This window comes from Sphaerodactylus townsendi, linkage group LG02, assembly GCF_021028975.2.
Source record: "Sphaerodactylus townsendi isolate TG3544 linkage group LG02, MPM_Stown_v2.3, whole genome shotgun sequence".
NCBI lineage: Eukaryota > Metazoa > Chordata > Lepidosauria > Squamata > Sphaerodactylidae > Sphaerodactylus > Sphaerodactylus townsendi.
The window spans coordinates 58030734-58050128 of NC_059426.1; the positions used below are offsets into that span (position 1 = coordinate 58030734).

Genomic DNA, 19395 nt, shown 5'->3' on the forward strand with positions numbered 1-19395 from the left:
GCAATTGCCTTCCTTACTATGCTAGCCTGGGAAAGCATGCAAGACTTAATTTTCTTTTTATTAAGTACTAGTTTCTATCAGTGAGATAATTTTTAAAGTACAAACATCTGATAGGAAAGAGGTAACCAACTATACTACATTAAGGACAGAACTTATGACTGACTTCTGTGTGCCACAAAGCTACTGCAGGAAGGCATATAGGACGCATTTTCTTTAAATGTTTCAGTACCCTTATTTTTAGTTAAAAGTATATAGTTGCCCATGTGGCACCAATCTTCTCTTCTGGGTGCAACCCTACCAGTCAATCCATCTTACAACCCACTCTAACTAGGGTCAGCAGATACAAAGGGAACATAACTCCAGTCTCTCCTAAGGAATATCTTAGAAACCAAGCGAGAAAAAGTATTAGCAATCCTCATCCCACCCTCCAAAATGGCATTTCCATGGTGCATTTTCTAATTCCTTTGCATCTTTTTCTATGCTGAACCATATGACAGCTGATGTAGTGTTGTGGGGAAGAACACAAGCTATATGCCCGTTCAAATCCAAGTTCCCACTGCTCATCTGTCTTAGTTAAGCAACTAATTTTCAGACTCATCCTGTACATCTGTAATTATTAGGATACTAATGCAGGCTTGCCTTACATAACTGTCACAATAGAACTGCTACTGAAGAAATGTATGTCAAGTGCTTTCAGAACCAGGGAAGAGGTGCTATATTAAGTACTATCATTATTACCAACACACCATCAAATTCGCCCTTGCTTAATCTTCAGCTCATTTGTTTTTCTGTCATTCTCCTACAAGTCTCTTACCCCATCTGTACCACTCCTTCATGATGGCTTATTCCCTTCATTGAATCTTCCCCATTTCCCTAACAGTACTAAGACTATTCCTTCAGCTGCTATCCAAGGGGGATGGAGAACACTACCTGGGATGCGTTGCTTACCAAGGTTTGGCTTGTCACTACTGTCCTGAGCAACTAAAAGTGCAAAATTTTTAAGGCATGGGTTCAGAAAATCCATAAAATATTTTGGAGGCTTCCTATTATGACACAAAATGAGAAGGAAAAAGGAAAAAATAGATTGTGGCTTCTCCCTGAGTTTCTAAAGGATCTAGTAAAGGTAAAGTTTCCCCTTCAGTAGTGTCCGACCCTGAGGTACCACTGCGAGCAGTGATTTTATAGGCAAGCCATTTTTGTGGGGTAGTTTGCCATTGCTTTCCCCGGTTATTCTTTACCCCCTAGCTATGAGCTAGGTACTCATTTACTGACCAAGAAATGGATGGTTGGCTGAGTTGACCTTGAGCCAACTGCCAGGATATCTGACCCACAGGGGGCTTGAACTCCTGACTGTGTGAATGGTAGTGCAAGCACTTAACCACTACACCACACAGCTCCTAAAGAATCTAGTGCAAACAAACAAATTTTCCATTTAGTTGTGGTGGGTTTTCCGGGTTGTGTGGCTGTGGTCTAGTAGATCTTGTTCCTAATGTTTTGACTGCCTCTGTGGCTGGCATCTTCAGAGATGTATCACAGAGATAAGTGTAATACATTTCTTTCTGGATACACCTCTAAAGATGCCAGTCACAGATGCAGGCGAAACATAAGGAACAAGATCTACCAGACCACGGCCACACAGCCTGGGAAAACCCGCAACAACCAGCTGAATCTGGCCGTGAAAGCCTTTGCCAAATTTTCCATTTCCTTTTTTTCAAGCTTCAATACATGTCTGAAATGGGAAATCAGACAACTGCAGAAGATACTTCCACAATCAGAGAAGTAGCAAGATGCAGTTTCTCTTATCACAAAGGTAGTCATTGGGATCCTCTGTCAATCATGCCTCACATCTCCCACAAATAGATCCACTCACAGGAGTAGAGCTTTATGTACAATCCAATCTGCACTGGGCTCTTAGCTTTACTAAACTAAAATCTGTAAGAAGCATCGAAGAGTTCAAGAAACTATTCAGATCAAAAAACAAACCTTAGTCACATAAGAAGTCTGTAGCTCTTTACTGAACACAGTAAGATGGCACAGGCTGAAGGGCTTCACTGACCTGGGATGTGGCTCTGAATAGAGAAAGAAAATTATTTGAACTAATGCAGCCTGGCAATCTTACTGGTCCTCCGTTCCGCACTAAATAAGCAAGTTAGCAGTAATTGGCAGGAATAAAAACCCTGAGACATCCCCATGCTTGAGAAAGTAGTAAACAAAGTTAATCTGTCAAATTTAGCAGAAGGCACATTACTACCAGCACAGAAAGGAACTGTCTCAATACACAATGAATTTGTAGTTGTTTTGTTGCCCTATTATCTCAGTGCAAAAGAGACATCAAATATTCAGTTGTCACTTTCTATAATAATGAGGAAGGAGAAGAAGAAGATAGAAGAAGATGACCTTTCTCTGGACTCAAGGGGGCTTACAAACTCCCTTCCCTTCCTCTCCCCACAACAGACACCTTGTGAGATAGGTGGGGCTGAGAGAGTTCTGAAGAACTGTGACTAGCCCAAGGTCACCCAGCAGGAATGTAGGAATGCAGAAACACATCTGGTTCACCAGATGAGGCTCTGCCACTCAGATGGAGGAGTGGGGAATCAAACCCGGTTCCCCAGATTAGAATCCACCTGCTCTTAACCACTACACCATGTTGGCTCTCTTGCTTGATTAAGAAGAGGCTAGTATACATATGAGCACAACATGTAACACATGTACCACACACACACTCTCTCACATTTATGAAAAATAAAACTGAAGTCACAAAACATCCTGGACACGGGAACATCAACAGATTGTATAATTTATAACAACACTCCTAATTAAATGCATATCAATCACCGAATGGAACTCTTTATTCTCAAAGGAGTTGCAAAACAGAGATCCAGCCAGAAACAGCAACTTCTTCAGTCCTTATTATAATAACCAGTACCAATATTCTCAGACAGATTGCTATTATGTATTACTGTCTTCCTTTAAAAAATCCTGGTAGAACACAGAGGGTACAGAACAGCACTTATGAGGAAGGATAGCACAGCAATGATTTCAGGCAGTGGTGGGGGAGACAACAGTACACAGGTGAATCAATATGTATGTGAGATTTGTTGCATCATTAAACCAGAGTACACAGTGTTCAGTCATTTTAACCCTTCAAATCCAATGAAAGGAAATGCGCTTGAATAGCAAGAATTTAGTTGAATTGTGGTTCAGGTTGTGTGTCAAGAAGGCAGTGTGAGAATCAAAGGTACTCAATAGTTTAATGATAATTTTAAAAAAATCTTTCCCTACCCTTCTAATTTTATCGAGAATCATGTTTAATTTGGTTTACAAAAGAGTAAGAAATCACATGTAATGTGTGTTTCATGCACATAGGAAGTCACCAGTGCTAATAACAGAACAATGTTTTAAATGAACGATGTCTTACCCCATATGTCCTTACACGACCTCTGCGTTTGGCAGAGGCCAATTTACCGGTGGTCCCCGGCCCCTCGATGATGCGGCTGGCCTCCACTTGGGCCAGGGCCTTTACAGCCCTGGCCCCTGCCTGATGGAACACTCTTCCTCCAGCTGTCTGGGCTCTGCAGGATCTCAGTGAGTTCTGCAAGGTCTGTAAGACTGAGTTGTTCCACTGGGCATTTGCGTGGGCGGGCCGCTGATGTGCACCCCCTCTAGTTCTCCATAACATCTTGGGTCCCTTGACACCTATGGGGCCCATTGTTTCCCCTCTTGGGAGGGTTTTTACGAGGGTTTTAATGTTGGACACCGCCAATTTTGTATCGCTGTATTTTAATAGGGTTTTAATTTATGACTAATGGAGCTTATATTATTTATATTTGTAACTGTTTATGTGCTCCACTTGTTTTGTATTTATGGTGTGCACCGCCCAGAGCCCTTGGGAGGACGGGGGGGGGGTGGTGGTGGTGGTGGTATATAAATTTAATAATAAATAAATAAATGATTAAAATTGTAGCTTTAGTTTTGATACAGAAATCCTCTGAACTTCAATGCTCTTAAATGAAAGTTGCTGCAGAACCTAATGAATCACTTCAGTGTTCATGCTTCTCTCCTGAAACTAAGAACAGCCTGAGCACTAACTACACTCTGTTCAACATAAAGATCCAAGGTGATGTGTATGTTAAACTGTCACATCTTCCTGGACCTTTGAGGTAGAGGAATGCTCCGCTGGGCCCTAGTGCCTGCCTTCTCCGCCTTCCGATGCTCTTTTAGCCTTAGTGAATTGTATTTCAGTGTTGCTTTGATCAAAACCATTATTGCCTGCAGTATCAAACAGAGAATCATAGAAGTAATGTATCAAAAAGCGGACGTGATGTATCAAAAAATGAGGGAGAGAAGAGTCCTTTATATGTTCTTTTTCCCATGTTTATTTCTTAGGGTAATCTTTCCCATGTTTAACTAACAGCAGTTCTTTCCAGCCCCAGGAAGGTTTATTCCTGGGAACTTTGGGACTTGCATGGAGTAAAAGCAGTGTGAGTCAGGAAGTTGCAATGGAGTTTTGGAGAAGAATGAATTCACTCCCTTTCTCGTATTGTTGAAGGCTTTCATGGATCTATTTGTGGGAGATGTGAGGCATGATTGACAGAGGATCCCAATGACTACCTTTGTGATAAGAGAAACTGCATCTTGCTACTTCTCTGATTGTGGGAGTATCTTCTGCAGTTGTCTGATTTCCCATTTCAGACATGTATTGGAGCTTGAAAAAAGGAAATGGAAAATTTGGCGAAGGCTTTCACAGTCAGATTCAACTGGTTGTTGCGGGTTTTCCAGGCTGTGTGGCTGTGGTCTGGTGGATCTTGTTCCTAATGGTTCGCTGCATCTGTGGCTGGCATCTTCAGAGGTGTATCACAGAGGGTAGTGTGTAACACAGCCCGGAAAACCCACCACAACCATTCCCTTCCTCCTCTGATATCACAGCCACGCGACCAAAGAGGCAGAAAGGATGATTTCATCCCTCTCTGAAACTCTTCTGCAGCTCCTAATCCACATAGCTATTACTCCATATGGGTCTCGCAGCTCCAGGAATAAATTGTCCTGGTGTTGAAAAGGACTGCAATGGGGAGAGGAGCCAAAATGATTCATGCCTGTCAGCACCTTCCACTGAGAGATTGTGGGATCCAACCCCTAATGTGAAAATAAGCATCACACACTAGAAAGAAAAGGTTAAGAGAAAACAAACAAACAAACACCAAGAAGCTGCCCTGAATAAGGAATTTTGAAATTCAATTTCTTTGGGTTTTGTCCCAAAGTAGTTTTGTCTGCTTTGTGTTTTTGGCATTAATCATTTTCTCTTGCTTCCCTTTGCACCTCTTGACCTGTTCCATAATCTTTATGCAGTATCAAAGCTTTACATTTGTAGTAGGAAAGCACTTCAGGAGCAAGATGTTGGCTGTTTAAACCACCAGCCCAGGGTCACAAAGAGCGAAAGTAGCAATCCACATACAATTCCAACTTTTACCGTTACCCCTGGACCAAAATTTCTGGCTCATATGCATGATTTTCTCCTGCATCAAAGTACACTGATTTAAGGGAAAATGGCATACGAATATGTGAAGGGAAGGAAGTCTATACATGTTTACAAGGCTTTTCTGTAATCCTGTGCTTAAAACAAATGTCATGTCTGAAGCAATTATTTGTTGAAACCACAAGCAACATCCCTGTATCTGATTTACTCAAAATAAACTCACTTTGAAGTCTGGTACAGAAGTACTATACACAATTTATCTCTGGCTCAGTATGTATGAACAGCCTTCACTCTGAAGAGAAACATCTACTCACATGGGGCATAGAACATGACAAGGGCGTGTCTCTTCTTCTTCAAAAATTCCCTGAAGTCTTCACCAGCAAGGTGGATAACACTTGTTTGCTTTTCTTCCCAAGTTGGTTCCGGAGGGGGTGGTGCCTGAGGGCTAGAGGAAAATAACATTTTAGGCATCATATTTATAACACATACAGAATCCCAGAACTCTCCACAGATGATGTTTGTCAAAATAAAAGCATTGAACCTCAACCTATCTCAAAAACCACAGTAACAGCAGATGTTCAGAAATGAGCCACAAATCTTTTTCTTCAAATCACACATTTTGATTAAACCCCAAGGGTAATGTCAGTTCTGAGGCTGACACAAGCCACAATCAAATCAATATGGTCCATTTTTGCAGAGAACAAGAAACCAGGAACATTTAAATAGAAAGGTGAGAGACAATTGATTGTTGTGTAACTGGCTAATGAAAGTACTGTAAAAAAATTAAAACTAGTAGTTCCACTAGGCATTGTGGTGCTAGAGATCTGAATAAATAGCAGTTCCATTCACGCAACAATGAAATGCCAATAGGCTACGTCCAGTGGTAAAACACACTGTGAATCTGGATAGCTAAGTGGTATGCCAAAAAAGGATTAAACAGATCCATTGTATTTCCTTTAGCAAGAATCAGAAATTACAATGGAATAACTGGCCCAGTTAGATTTAGTAAGATACCTTGTTTAACAAGGAACCAGCCTCAAGCGACAAAATTATACATTAAAAACAACCAGATGCCTCTATCATCCAAGTGACATTATTTAAATTATTCATCTACCTATGCAAATAAATTTTATATCACACCAATAACATGTAATCAATTCAAAATCAAAATCAATTCAAATGTGTACTCTGTAACCAAGTCTGAGAAGCACATGAGGGTACCCACACAAAATACAAATACATGTGGTTATTAAACCAAAACAATTACCATAGTGATTATGCGAATATGACAACTGAGATGCACAGCTGTATTACCCATAGATGTTACACAACAATCAAGACACAACTACCAGTAGTAACAGAATGAGTTAAAACCCATGAATCCATTCAATTTATGGTAGTTCTATTGCCTGGAATAAGATTTCCCCTGATGCCAGAGGCTCTTTGTCAGCACAAGAGCATTTTACATTCAAAGAAAGCAATTTGGGTCAGAAGAACATACCACAATTAGTTTAAATGGATCTTCAGGAACTCAGCCCATGTTTCTCAGCCTTACTGAAAAACTGTGACTGAGAAACGTGGAACTAGCAAGATTTACCCAGATTATATGTGTTTCTCTTGTGCTTTCTAATTCTTACCTCATTCCCTCTCAGAACCATTATAATTCACAGATAGAGATACAAATTGTCATGTCCTTCACTGAGTTAAGGTTTGAACCTGATGTCCCTGGTCCAAATACTTTCTACCATTCCAAGAGTTCAAAGAGATAATTCAATGGTCAATTCTTGGACAGATTGTTTTGTCCCAGATAAACTTCCTGTGGGAACCAGGCCTACTTGAAAGATCTCTCACCATTCAATGGATTAGTATTTAAGGTATGTGCAATATATTTTAAGTTTCCTCATAAAAGAATGGTAAGGCCAAATTAATTAAACTTGTTTTAATGATCTTTCAGGAGCCATTTATAGTAAAATTGCAAAATACTCCTAATTAAACTCAGATGTTCCTCAGTAGAGGGTAGCTGCCTCCAGGCACATGTATCCCAATTATATAGTAAAAAACTCAACAGGGCCAAGCAGTTTTCAAAACGTTAAAACTGAAGTCTTTTTATGAACCCTTGCTGCAATCTAGCAAATTTAAGGTTTTTGAACAAACAACGATTTACACACCCTTTACCAAAAGGGTGTGTACACAACGCAAATTATTCCAGACATACATAGAAGCATAAATGACAAATTTGTCTAATCTTCCTTTTCAAACCATCTAAAGCTAGTGCTCCTCAGTGCTAGTATGATATTATGGACAACAAATGTTTCCTAATCACTTCTTCCATATGATGCTGTTCTATCTTTCAGATTAATATTAGAGGTCTACACAAATTTTTTTCCCAATTTTTTTTTGGATTCAGCTTTAAAAGACCTTGAAATTTTTGTAAAAGTTAAAAAAAAAGCTAGAACCCCATGCTGGCTTTTAAAAAAAAATTCAGATTTTTTAAAGCTGACCCTAAAAATGTCCCGCTACAGAAGTGCATGCAGGGATCTGGTGACCTGATCCCTGCATGCAGCTTTGCTGGCTGTCCCGCTTGGGGTTTGGAGGCATGAGGGGAGAGGTACATGCAGGGATTGGGTCACACAACCCCTGCACAAAGTTCTGCTGGTTACCCCACTGCCCCTGAAGCCTACTTGGACTTCAGAGGTGGTGGCGAGAGATAACTTTTAAAGGTTTTGGCTATTCAGCTGTGCCTGCATAGCCAAAAGTTTTTTATTTTGTTGTTTGCTGAAAAGAACCAGAAAAAGCTAAAATGACTTTTTGGGAGGTGGATGGGTTCGGCTCAGCTTTATCTGAATGCACAGCCCTAGTTAATATCACTGTTTCCTCTGCTACTTCCAGCATTTACTAGAGGGCCAATGCCACACAAAAAGGGGAAATTATGGATCATTTCATTCATTGGTCCGGTTCAGAGGCTCTGCTATGCATCATTTTGAAGAAACCACAGAAAGGCCTTGACAAGAAACAAAAAAACCCCACAACAAACAAACAAAATCATCAAGCAACAGCCACAGATATGAAAAGAGCTAGAACATTTTTTAAAGACCAATTGGCAAGGATGACACCTCCACTCCATTCCACCACATCTCAAAAATGATTATAATATATTTTGAAATGCTTTAAATGGAGCACAATAGCTGCAACGTTTTTGAAGCGGCAGCAATGAAGTCACCACCATGAAAGGAAAGCATTTAACAAACCCCCCATTTATTTTGCAGAACTGTTAGTATTCTCTTTGGAGAAAGTCTTAACATATTGAAAACACAAAGCATTTCATTTGGAAAATAATTACCATGTATTAAAAATTTGCCCTCTGGGGGAAAAAAGATTTAGTTCATTTTCTTTTGGTTGAACATAATTAGCCCGTTTTTGTTCAGTTTTCAATATGAGAAAACAATTTGGGTTGGGATTTGTGGGTTTGAGAAAAGATTCAAGACGACGACAAAGTTAAGCTGAAAAGTGAGTTTAAAAACCCAGGCTACTTAATCTTAATAAGTCTTTGGCACACAGTGCTTACTTTTGGAGCCATTCTACAATTTTACTGCTTGTTCGAAGGTGTGGAAGAGTATATTTTTCCTCGCCGTCCTGGAAGTACTTGAGCGTTGGAAATCCTGATATGTGAAACCTTTCTGCCACAGCTTTGTTGACAGTAGCATCTACGGCTGCCAGGACGCCTGTTCTCTGTAACAGAAAATGTTAAGTTTATGATATCTGTAACTTTAAATTATTAAGTGTAAATAGTGCGACTAGACAGGAGACAAAGAATTCACAAGCTGGTCTTCCAAAGCACATGTACAAAAGTGCTCATGAGGCCTTTAACCACCAAGAAACAGACAATTTAACAAGTTTTAAAAAATGACAAATCCCCAATTCTCATGAAAACCTTGAGACAAGATATCAGGGTTTTAGCTGTGAGTTATGGAAGGCAGTTGGGGGGGGGGGAGGAGAAGGAAACTGAGTAAGGAGAGAGTCAAGCTGTGGGGCTATTCATTGCCTGACATTTAAACACTCTCCAAGTGCATGTGATAATGGGATGATTTAGCACGCCTCAGGGCCTTGACTGAAGGGCTGCCACAGGCATACTCACTTTGGCTTTCATTTGTACAGCTGTCCTTGTGGCCATTACTGACTTTGCAAAAAAATTTTTACCCACATTGAAGTCCTTCAAACCTCATTAAGCAGGTGCGGATTGTTTTCAAGCATAAGATGCCCACAGGACAATGCCTTGTGTGTCCAAATTGCACAAGGTCAATTAAAAAACAAAACAAAAACAGCAGTGCCTTTATCTATTAAGATGTGACATTAATTGCTCCAACAATAACAAATTGTGCCTAATTCTTCCATGTGCATGACTGAGATGTACACTACACAGGCAACAAATCAAGTCAAAGCATGTGACACCTGCTTAAACAGATGTACAGAAGAGAATGGCCTCATTAGCTTACAAGTACATTATATAAATGCAAGCCTTAGGTTTGCATTAAACATGAAATCAGTAATTAATGGAGGCGGCAAAACATTTCTGTGCAGCATTTGGTCTCAATCATGTTACGTGCAACACAAAGCCCAACAGCAGAATATGTAAACACCCAACCTTTTTTTGTGTTGTTTTGCGTTTTAAGACAGAATGCTCTTGCTAACAATTTTGGCAGGGCTCATGCATTACCGATGAGACTGTACTTTGGAAAAAATCTCTTTCATGGCCTCTTGGGGAAGATGAGCGCAGCTGAAATTGTTGCAGCGAGAAAGAAGAACGATTTTTATGATTTTGGTTATTTATTAAGAATCATTTGGAGAAGAGGTGAGGAAAGGGAATTAGCTTACATCACTGTCAGCGTGGAGCATCTCGGCTGCCTTCTCATATTCTGGCTTCATCTTCTTACAGTGCCCGCACCCTGTCGAAGAAAAGAGTAACTAAACATTTCTGGCAAAGAAAATTGGTCACTACATGATTCAGAGAATTAGATGGCTGCCCACAGCTGAGCTAAGAATATTGGAACAAGCTCTACTTGCCCACCCACTCAATTTTTCAAAATAAGTAGATGATGCGGGGAATGAGGGGGCAGGGGAGTGTTGTGGAAATTTGAAAAATTCTGTCAAGTTGAAGGCAACATATGGTGACCCCATTGGATAGTCAAGAGATGAGCAGAGATGGTTTGCCGCTGGCTTTCCTTGGACTTCCTTGGTGGTCTGCCATTTAAGTGCTAACCAGAAATGACACTGCGTGGTTTCTGAGATCTGATGAGATCAGGCTAGCCCAGGTCCTTTACCAGAACACCATGTTAGCTTTCTTCGGATTACTGATGGAAAACGTCTACAATCATTTTCCCAAGCATATACACTTCATGTACCTATGTTCAGCAATCTCTACAACAACTTTGTAAGACAGGCTACTTGGGCTGCCTTGTTTGTAAGACAGGCTCATTCAAGATGACAGCTGAGCTGAATGACATCAGCCTGCAAGAGTCCATATGGTGGGTTCATGGCTGATGTGAGATTTGAAACAGGGATTTCCCAGCACACAGCTCACGCTCTTAGATCAGGATGCTTTCCTAGAAGCTTTAGAAAACAGTTGATGATGCTAGGGAAGGTACAGAGATTAAGATACATCTCTACAGAACTAAAGGTTATTGCTTTGAGCTCACTTGGATGCACACAGGCTGGCTGGCTTTCAATCCAGGGAAATAAAGGTATGTACTCTGATCTGCTCGAGTGTGAAAAGTAATACAAGTACAGTGGTGCCTCTTACACACAGTCTGTAGCCTCAGAATGTGTTCTGCCAACAAAATGACTCCACACAAAAAAACCAGTGTGCTATCTCCTGAGGGAAGTAGCAGAGTCTTGACGAAGCCTTAAATTCATCACACCTCTTATGCATACATTATCTGGGTAAGATAAATTTCAATCCTGGTCAGAAGCACATGCAAAGAGTTCTTTGCTCAGCTTATTAAGTGACATCAACAGCATTTTCCAATGTCTGCTTACTTGGCGTGACATTTTTAATCAGCTGCACTGGCAAAAGCCGTATTGCTATGCTTCTAGCATCTAGATGTACTAGTGATAATTTTGCTTCCCTGCAAAACCACAAATCCTATTATATACATATTTAAAGATGGGATTGGCCTGTTGCTTTTATTTGTTTAAAAAATTAAATGACCAGCTATTCTACAGCAAAAGTTCTGGTTTATTAGAAACAAGAATACTGATAAACATGTAAAAAATTACTTAAATGTTACCACCAGGGAGTAAAAGGATCATTAAACAGGCTCACATACACACATTTTCCAAGCGTGCAAGGAGCCCTTTCCAACCCAGCCCACATTTTAACAGATTTGTTGACTACAGAGTTCGCTGATGGAGCTGCCGCCTCTTTCCCCAATCAACACACATGAAAATTGGGGAGGGGGCGGGCTAAAATGCCAGAGGCAGAATGAAAGCTTAACAGCTAAAGGCAGACAAGGGAAACAGCTCATCTCACACTCTGAAAACCCTTGGGTGACCTTTAGGGACATATATAGACTTATTAACAAAATTTATTCATTTCTATGATGCCTCTTTAGAGTCTTGCTGAAGGCAGCTTGCATTTGAAAAAGAAGCCATCAGACAGAAGGAACATTAACACTGTCCATAAAATAGATCAGATAATTAAAAGGCTAAAACCCTTAATTAAAAGCCTGCGAAGATGTGTTTTAGCCTGGTGCCTAAAACAAAATAAGAACTAGGTGAGCCTCAAAGGGGAAGAGGTTCAAACGGCACCATGCTACCATAGAAAATGCCCTGTCTCTTGTTGCTACCTGCCTCATTTCTGAAGGTGGGGATCCAGAGAGAACAGCTTGAGTGTCAACTGGTCTACTATTAAGGCCAACCAAATATTACACTGGGGATACATTATCAGCTCTCCCAGTGAGCACCACAGGGCCCTAATATTGGGGAGGAAGCTAACAATGTTATTTCTGTTGTCAGAATATTCTCTAAAGTGTTGCTGACCCTAGCAGAAGGGAAATACAATTAAATATTGTTTCCTTACCAGCCCCACAAGCTAATGAGCCTAGACCCACCTCAGCATGGGAAGATTAAAGCCCCCACCCCCACCATAATCCTATCCAAATTGGAAACCCCTCAGTTATTTTCTAAGGTTAAAATATACAAGAGATATCCATTGTAAATTTGGTCTTTAATTAAACTGCTTAGACACTAACACAAAAGAAAAGGGATGACAGAAAGGTTGTAAATAGGCACTACTTCTTCCCAGGGCAAGTAAGAATCCCTCTCCAGTTAACAAGCAAGGAAAGCTAACAAAATCTGATTCTTGTAAGTAACAAATGATTTATTGAGCTATGTATAGCCTTATTAACATTGCTACAAATTAAAAATGGTTCAGTTATGATTGGCAAGTAGCATAAAAGACTTCCAAACACTGCTGAATTCTTGCTGTAACCACAACTTCTTTATGAATAGAATGGAGATGTGTTTCTGATTTTACTTCCTGTCTCCTCTTAATATTACATATCAATGCTCACATGGCTTTAACACAACAGCAGTTGCAAAATACTTTGTTTGCACACACTGAGAAAACCAATCAAACTGAAGTAAGTTCCACTACTGGGGGAGGCCCATTTGCCAAATATTACCAACACTGCATTGAAGGTATAGTTTGAAAGCTGTCTTCCTGCAACAGGTCCAAGCTTCTTCTGGCTAAAAGGCAACACTGGTGGCTAGCCAACTGTTATTAACACAAGTAGAGACCATTTTTCAGGGCTGATCTTGTAAACAAAGAGCTTACTAGTGTTACAGAACCTGAGGGCAGGTAATAAGCTTATTGCACAGCAATAAGGAAATGCTATATAGGTACACATAATTCCAATCAACTCATCAGCAGATGCTTATCCCAGATTCAATTCTGGGCTTTTCTTCTGTCCTCATTTGCTTGCAATAAGAACAGACAATGGTGCAAATACACAACCACAGTAGGATGTATCCTCCAATACTTACCTGTGACCGCAGGCAATCATTTCAGTATGCTAACAGGTGGATATTTTCTGCTAATTCGGGGATCGGGCGGTATACAAATTAAATAAATAAATAATAATAAATAATATCACTTCACTTTGCAAGTGGTATTGATCAGACATATGGTGGGTTAATCCAGGGTATGAAATCCTGTAGCACACTTTGTGCACACACATCAGATTTATTGAATAGCTTTGGGTCCCCCCAGTACCAGCAAATCCTACTTCCATCATTGCTCCTTCATATACCATGCCCAATCTCAACAGACTCATTATTTGGATAATTACAACCTACAGTAAACTGAGAACTGCCCCTAATGTAACACAGATTAACATAGGCTAATTTGGTCATATATTTGCAATACGGATTTCGATATGTATCTCAGAAAAGGATCCAAGGTGACAAGGACACATGTTTGTCTGATCTTACAAAAGGCAAAAAGATTAAAAGAGAATTGCTCCAGAGTTGTTTACATGACGACTTACTCTCAAATGACAAATCTGATTACTTGGACCTTTCATTTCCATACTTCCTGGGTTCCACACTATTCTCTATCGAAGGAAAAACCATATTTTGGATCCAAAAAGATTTTTAGCCCACATCAGATATGCCTTCCTCTATCACATATCGTATTTGTAATCTCATGTTCACCAGACATTGGGGCTCTGAAACATTTAAACACTGCATTTTGCTTTCTTTCCATGGAACCTTGTCATCTGGGATGACCCCCTACACTTGTAGAACAGTGATGCTGCCTTCCTGAGAATTTTACTCTGAAGTCTTTATTTAATAAAACACTGACACTTTCAGTGACATGATTATTCAAACTACAGTGCAGTTTTTGCTTGAAAACAAAGCAAACCAAAGCAACCCCCCCCACACACACAAAACAAACCTTATTATTGCACAAAGGAATTAAAACAGGATTTCTACGTGTCATGAACTATCACCACAGTACTCTCCAATCATTAGCATACTTCCCCAATTGTTTCCACTCATATCTAATAGTTCTCTAATCGTTACCTAGCACTGTGGACTGCAAATGCTAGATGACAGCTTGTACCAACAGCAACCAGCTGGTTGAGACTTACTAACTAGCTTCGGTTCAAGGAACTGTACAGGAGCATTATGATGTCCCCTGGGCCTTTTCTCCCCATTCTGGAAACACCACAAGGATTACCTGCCTGCCTAGACCCTTCCTCAAACTGGTTGAACAGAATTAATGCTGTTCCTTAGCAGCCTGCCTAAAGAAGCTACTGGCTGCCACATGATTTTTTAAAATTCAGAATATATTAAATTCACACAAATTATTAAAATTATTTATTAGAACCACACAGAACAAAGAATAACTGGGAATCAGCTTACTTATCTGGAAACACAGTATAATTTACTCTGTAATTAAACCTTTTGCTGTCAGCATAAGAAACCTTTAAGAAGTCCATGACAGGGTCAACATATCACTGGATATTGCGTTACGGAAATCATTCCCCTCTGTTTTTTGCCAGCGTGAAGTGAACGATCATAACACTGCCATACCAAATGATACACTGATGCTTTGATAACCATACAATTCTAGCTGTTTCACTCTTTGCTCTCCTCAATCTAACTGACCTTTTTCAACTGTCATACTTTCCCTTGTGGGTCTTCAATCTGAACAGGTCACCCAGATATGAATAAATTATAATCACCACTCTGTTGTAGGCAACTACCATTGATCCTTCCCCTCCATAAAATTGGACTGTACTATATTTGTCAGTTTGCCAATTTGAGTCCCTTAGCAAACAGTAACTTCAAACCCAGAACACATTTTTGGGCCAGCAGCCTTCTTAGGCAGACAGTTTCTGTGCCACATTTCTAAGACTAGACTTCATAGAATCCTCCCTTTCCTGTGACAAGGACCTAATGGTTAGTCTCTACCTACAACTAGTCTTGTTTGGAATCTAAAGCATGCAAGCTACAAATTCTATTGGCAGAAAATAAAAACAATTCTAAATTGTACTCAAAGTACAAAATTAGAACCCACTTTGAAGCAGAACCTCTCTGTGGGAAGGAGAGGGCAGTACATTCAGCCCTGAATCTATGTCCTATAATTCACCACATATTATTTTTGTGGCCAGACCTAGAAAGCAAGGGTGTGAGGATATGACAAGCCTCAAGTCATTGTACTTCTAAACAAGCTATAGACACTAGGCCTTCCCCTCAAGATTACAACACTGACTTTAAGGCGGATTCTGCATGGGCCAAAAACAGCAGTGTGAAAACGGTGTAAACCCTTTTACACTGTTTTAAACCATTTTACACCATTTTCACACCACTGTTTTTGGCCCATGCGGAATCCGCCTAAGAGTTTGCTAAAAGATGTTACCCACAGTTCCTACAGAGATGCAATAGGTACAAGATTTACATTGAAAATTGCACTCAAAGAATGTCTTAAAATTGCACATACGTAGAACAAAAGAAATGCATTTTGGCTTTATCGCTTTGCAAGATTAGGTGTGGGTTTTTTAAAACACCAGTCAGCTCTCAAAATCCAAGCCCTTCAAGTTTAAAATACACCATGTTATATTTTGGTGTAAAAATCATCATCATTTTAAAGGGCTCTGGAGTGGAACTGCTGCCATGCAGAAGCTATATGAAGTGCTTAAAAGCATGTGATTGAAGTCAGACAGCAGGACTTAGAGGCTGGGCTGCCAACTGGCTGTTATTCCATCATCCAGCCTTTGCTTTGAGGCTCAATCTCAATGTTAGACAGTGATACATTTTAGGCTCAAGTAAATGTATTACCATAAAAGATGGCCAATGTCCTTTTCCCTTCCTGAAAAAGAAGACTTACCTGGGGAAGCATACTTTAAAAAAGCATACTTTTAAAAAAAAGCGCCCACAGAATTGCAATCTTTCATAATACATTCTCATTTTTTTCTGTTTGATGTCACCTCACTCTCTTTTTTCCCCCCAGAGAAGTGGCGGAAGGACAAAGGACAATAATAGAAGACTGTACAGAGTTGAATCTACTGCCCTGAAACACATTTGGGCAGTTTTGGACAATTACCGGTGTATATAATAACCCATTACTAATCATCTCATAATCGTCTAACTGGGTCTGTATAGACTGTAACTAATAATATTGATAGAATTAACAAACTAATAATAAACTAATTACTTTATCCCACTCTAACCTTCCTACTGTGTTTTGACTTACTGTACCCCTACCCTGTGTTTCCCCCCATTCTCCTGTTCATTATCAATAAAAATGAACATTTCTTCTTTAGTTTTTGTCAATATTAGTAGATACCTAGGCACTGCATCAATAAATAGCAAACATAATATTAGTGTTATAATCTTTTATTCTCTGTTTATTGTGTTTATTTTATATTATGGTTAAAGTGTATAAACTGTTTTCTTAGATACTTCTGTAAGATCTCAGTAAGCATACTTATCAACCTTTATAGTAAATATTGTGATATACTCAAACTTTAGTTGGATTTTAAAAAAACTGATAGTGATAAAACTGGTTGTACTGGCATTAAATATTAAGGTGATTAATGACACTGAACAGGGTTTATGTATGGTAAATATCATAACCTTGTTGCTAAGATCAAAAAGAAATGCTATAAGGTAATGGCACAATCCAGAAAAACAGAGGAAAAAGCACTTAATGAGGAAGAGGAAGATACCTCAATTACTAAAGACGTTTTATCTGAAATCCTGGAGAGGATTAAGCGCTTCAGGATTTTAGAAAGGAAATGTCTGCACAATACTTACAAGTTGCAAGAGTCTCAAAGGAGGAACTAATCAGATTAAAAGCAGATTTTGAAAAAGAATTTACTGACATTAGAGCAGACACTCAAAAGAATATGCAGGAAATTGCCAAACTAAATCAGCTGCAACAACAATCTGAATACCTTTTAGATCAGGGGTCTGCAACCTGCGGCTCTCCAGATGTTCGTGGACTACAATTCCCATCAGCCCCACCATGGCCGGCCATGGGGGCTGATGGGAATTGTAGTCCATGAACATCTGGAGAGCCACAGGTTGCAGACCCCTGTTTTAGATGATCAATTTAAACAAATACAGAGTACTAAGGTCAGAATTGAGGTGATAGAAGTTCAAGTAAGAGGGGAAAAAATAAGATTTAAGAAAGTACAAGTTGGCAAATTTGATCTTGAAGGAGATTTTCGCAAATTACTACAAGACTTTTAAAAGAAAGAAGTTCCCATAGAAATCAATCAGATATATAGAATTTCAGATTCACACATAAAAATTAAGTGCCCAGGGATATCGTAGTGAAATTCATGCACACATCTTAATGGTTCTCTAATGGTTCTTTCCTTTCGGCAAAAGATTCTATTCATGGAATACTGGCTACCATTTTGCCTGTAAAACTGAGCAAGCTTGATCACTTCCACGGGAACACCATCTTGAGAGCTGGCAGGTAGAAGAGGAACTTATTTTACATTGATTTCACACTACTATGTCGCAGTGGATTAACCCTGATGTCATGATAAAACATTATTATGTTAAAATGGCAGAGTATCCACAGCACCCTCTGGCTAATCTGCCAGTCATAAAACAACAAATCCTAATTATGCATAAACTCTGGTTTGTACATTTCTTATTTATCTCCAGCTTTCTGGGTAGAAAAGACAATCTCCCCCTGTGGTTTGGATACTATGAGGAATTATACTATTTAAACTGGAGTTTGTAAATTGAGACATCACAACAAACAATTAGCAAAAATGCAGTTAATAAAAACACTATATACTCTAGCTTGAAAACAGTGGTTCGGAGCCTTTGCAGTGCAAATGGAGCCAAACCATACAAGCAACAAATTTCCTGCTGCCCCCATCCACCTGCATCCCCAAGAGTCCGTTGACTTTTCTGATAGTTTTGTCCAACTAGAGATCTGCAGCAAGACAGGCAAAAAACCTCTGCCCTCCCTTCTTCTGTGAGCAGCTGTGCCTACTGAGAGCAGAAAGGGAGATAAGTCACAGTTCGGTGCCAGCCAACAACTCTGCTTTGTTGCAGCATTTGCATTACACTTTTTGCCAAGGTTTACTACGACATCTGAATTTAGCCACCAACTGCCTAGCATGGAATACCACTGAACATTTCTCAGAACCAACAGGATTGTAAAACTTGGGGATAGCCTATCTAAGCCATTATTCTTACATTTGCATGCCAGAGCAGAAAGGTGAAAGAATGGACAAGGAGACTCCCTTCAAAATTTAAACCAAAATACAAAAGCCAAACACCTAACTAATGAAAGTCTTCCGTATGAGACTAGAAACACTCAGGGGAGCATACTCTCATTTTAGATTGATATTTACATAACTTCACCAATGTCAATTTATTATTCTATTTCTACTCTTTGGGGGAAAACACTCTGTAGGCTGGAAAACATTGCAAGATTAAATTTAAGGGTTTAGAATTTGGGATGGTATCAGCATAATTGATCTCAGAGATGAAGCACCTGAGCTAGATCAATTCGGTGTGCCTCTTCTCTATAATTTTCAGATTTTGTTGTCGTAGAGAAAAAGTGAGGCACATGTGGCAATAAAGAAGTGATGATATTAGCCTGGACAGCAAAAAAGCACCTTAGGCTGCTACTCCTCTTCTGCTGTTCTGCATATATTTACCAGGAATCTTTCCATTCATCTGCTACTGGAAAAGGCAGTGTCCATATCCCAGAAACAGTGCAACCAAAATCTGCCGAAAATCACTGCATGTTAGTCAATCTTCTTATCAGCATTCTTCTTTCCACAGGTCTTTCAATGTTAACCATTAATGCCTTCTAGCCTACTCGAGAATGACAAAAATTAAACACACTTGGCATGGTTTTAGATTCCTCCCTGCTATGCTACCTG

At 39.7% G+C, this 19395-nt stretch overlaps 1 protein-coding gene across 1 annotated transcript in view; it reads right to left on the reverse strand.

Annotated features, from left to right (window-relative positions):
- The window catches only part of PDIA5 (protein disulfide isomerase family A member 5), a 182042-nt gene that overhangs the window by 35414 nt on the left and 127233 nt on the right, over window positions 1–19395 (reverse strand). Inside the window, exons 10-12 of the mRNA XM_048484502.1 lie at window positions 10346–10416; window positions 9039–9202; window positions 5788–5918 (exon numbers count right to left, since the gene is read on the reverse strand). Of these exons, the coding sequence (XP_048340459.1) occupies window positions 5788–5918; window positions 9039–9202; window positions 10346–10416 (366 nt within the window). The remainder of the gene's footprint in view (window positions 1–5787; window positions 5919–9038; window positions 9203–10345; window positions 10417–19395) is intronic.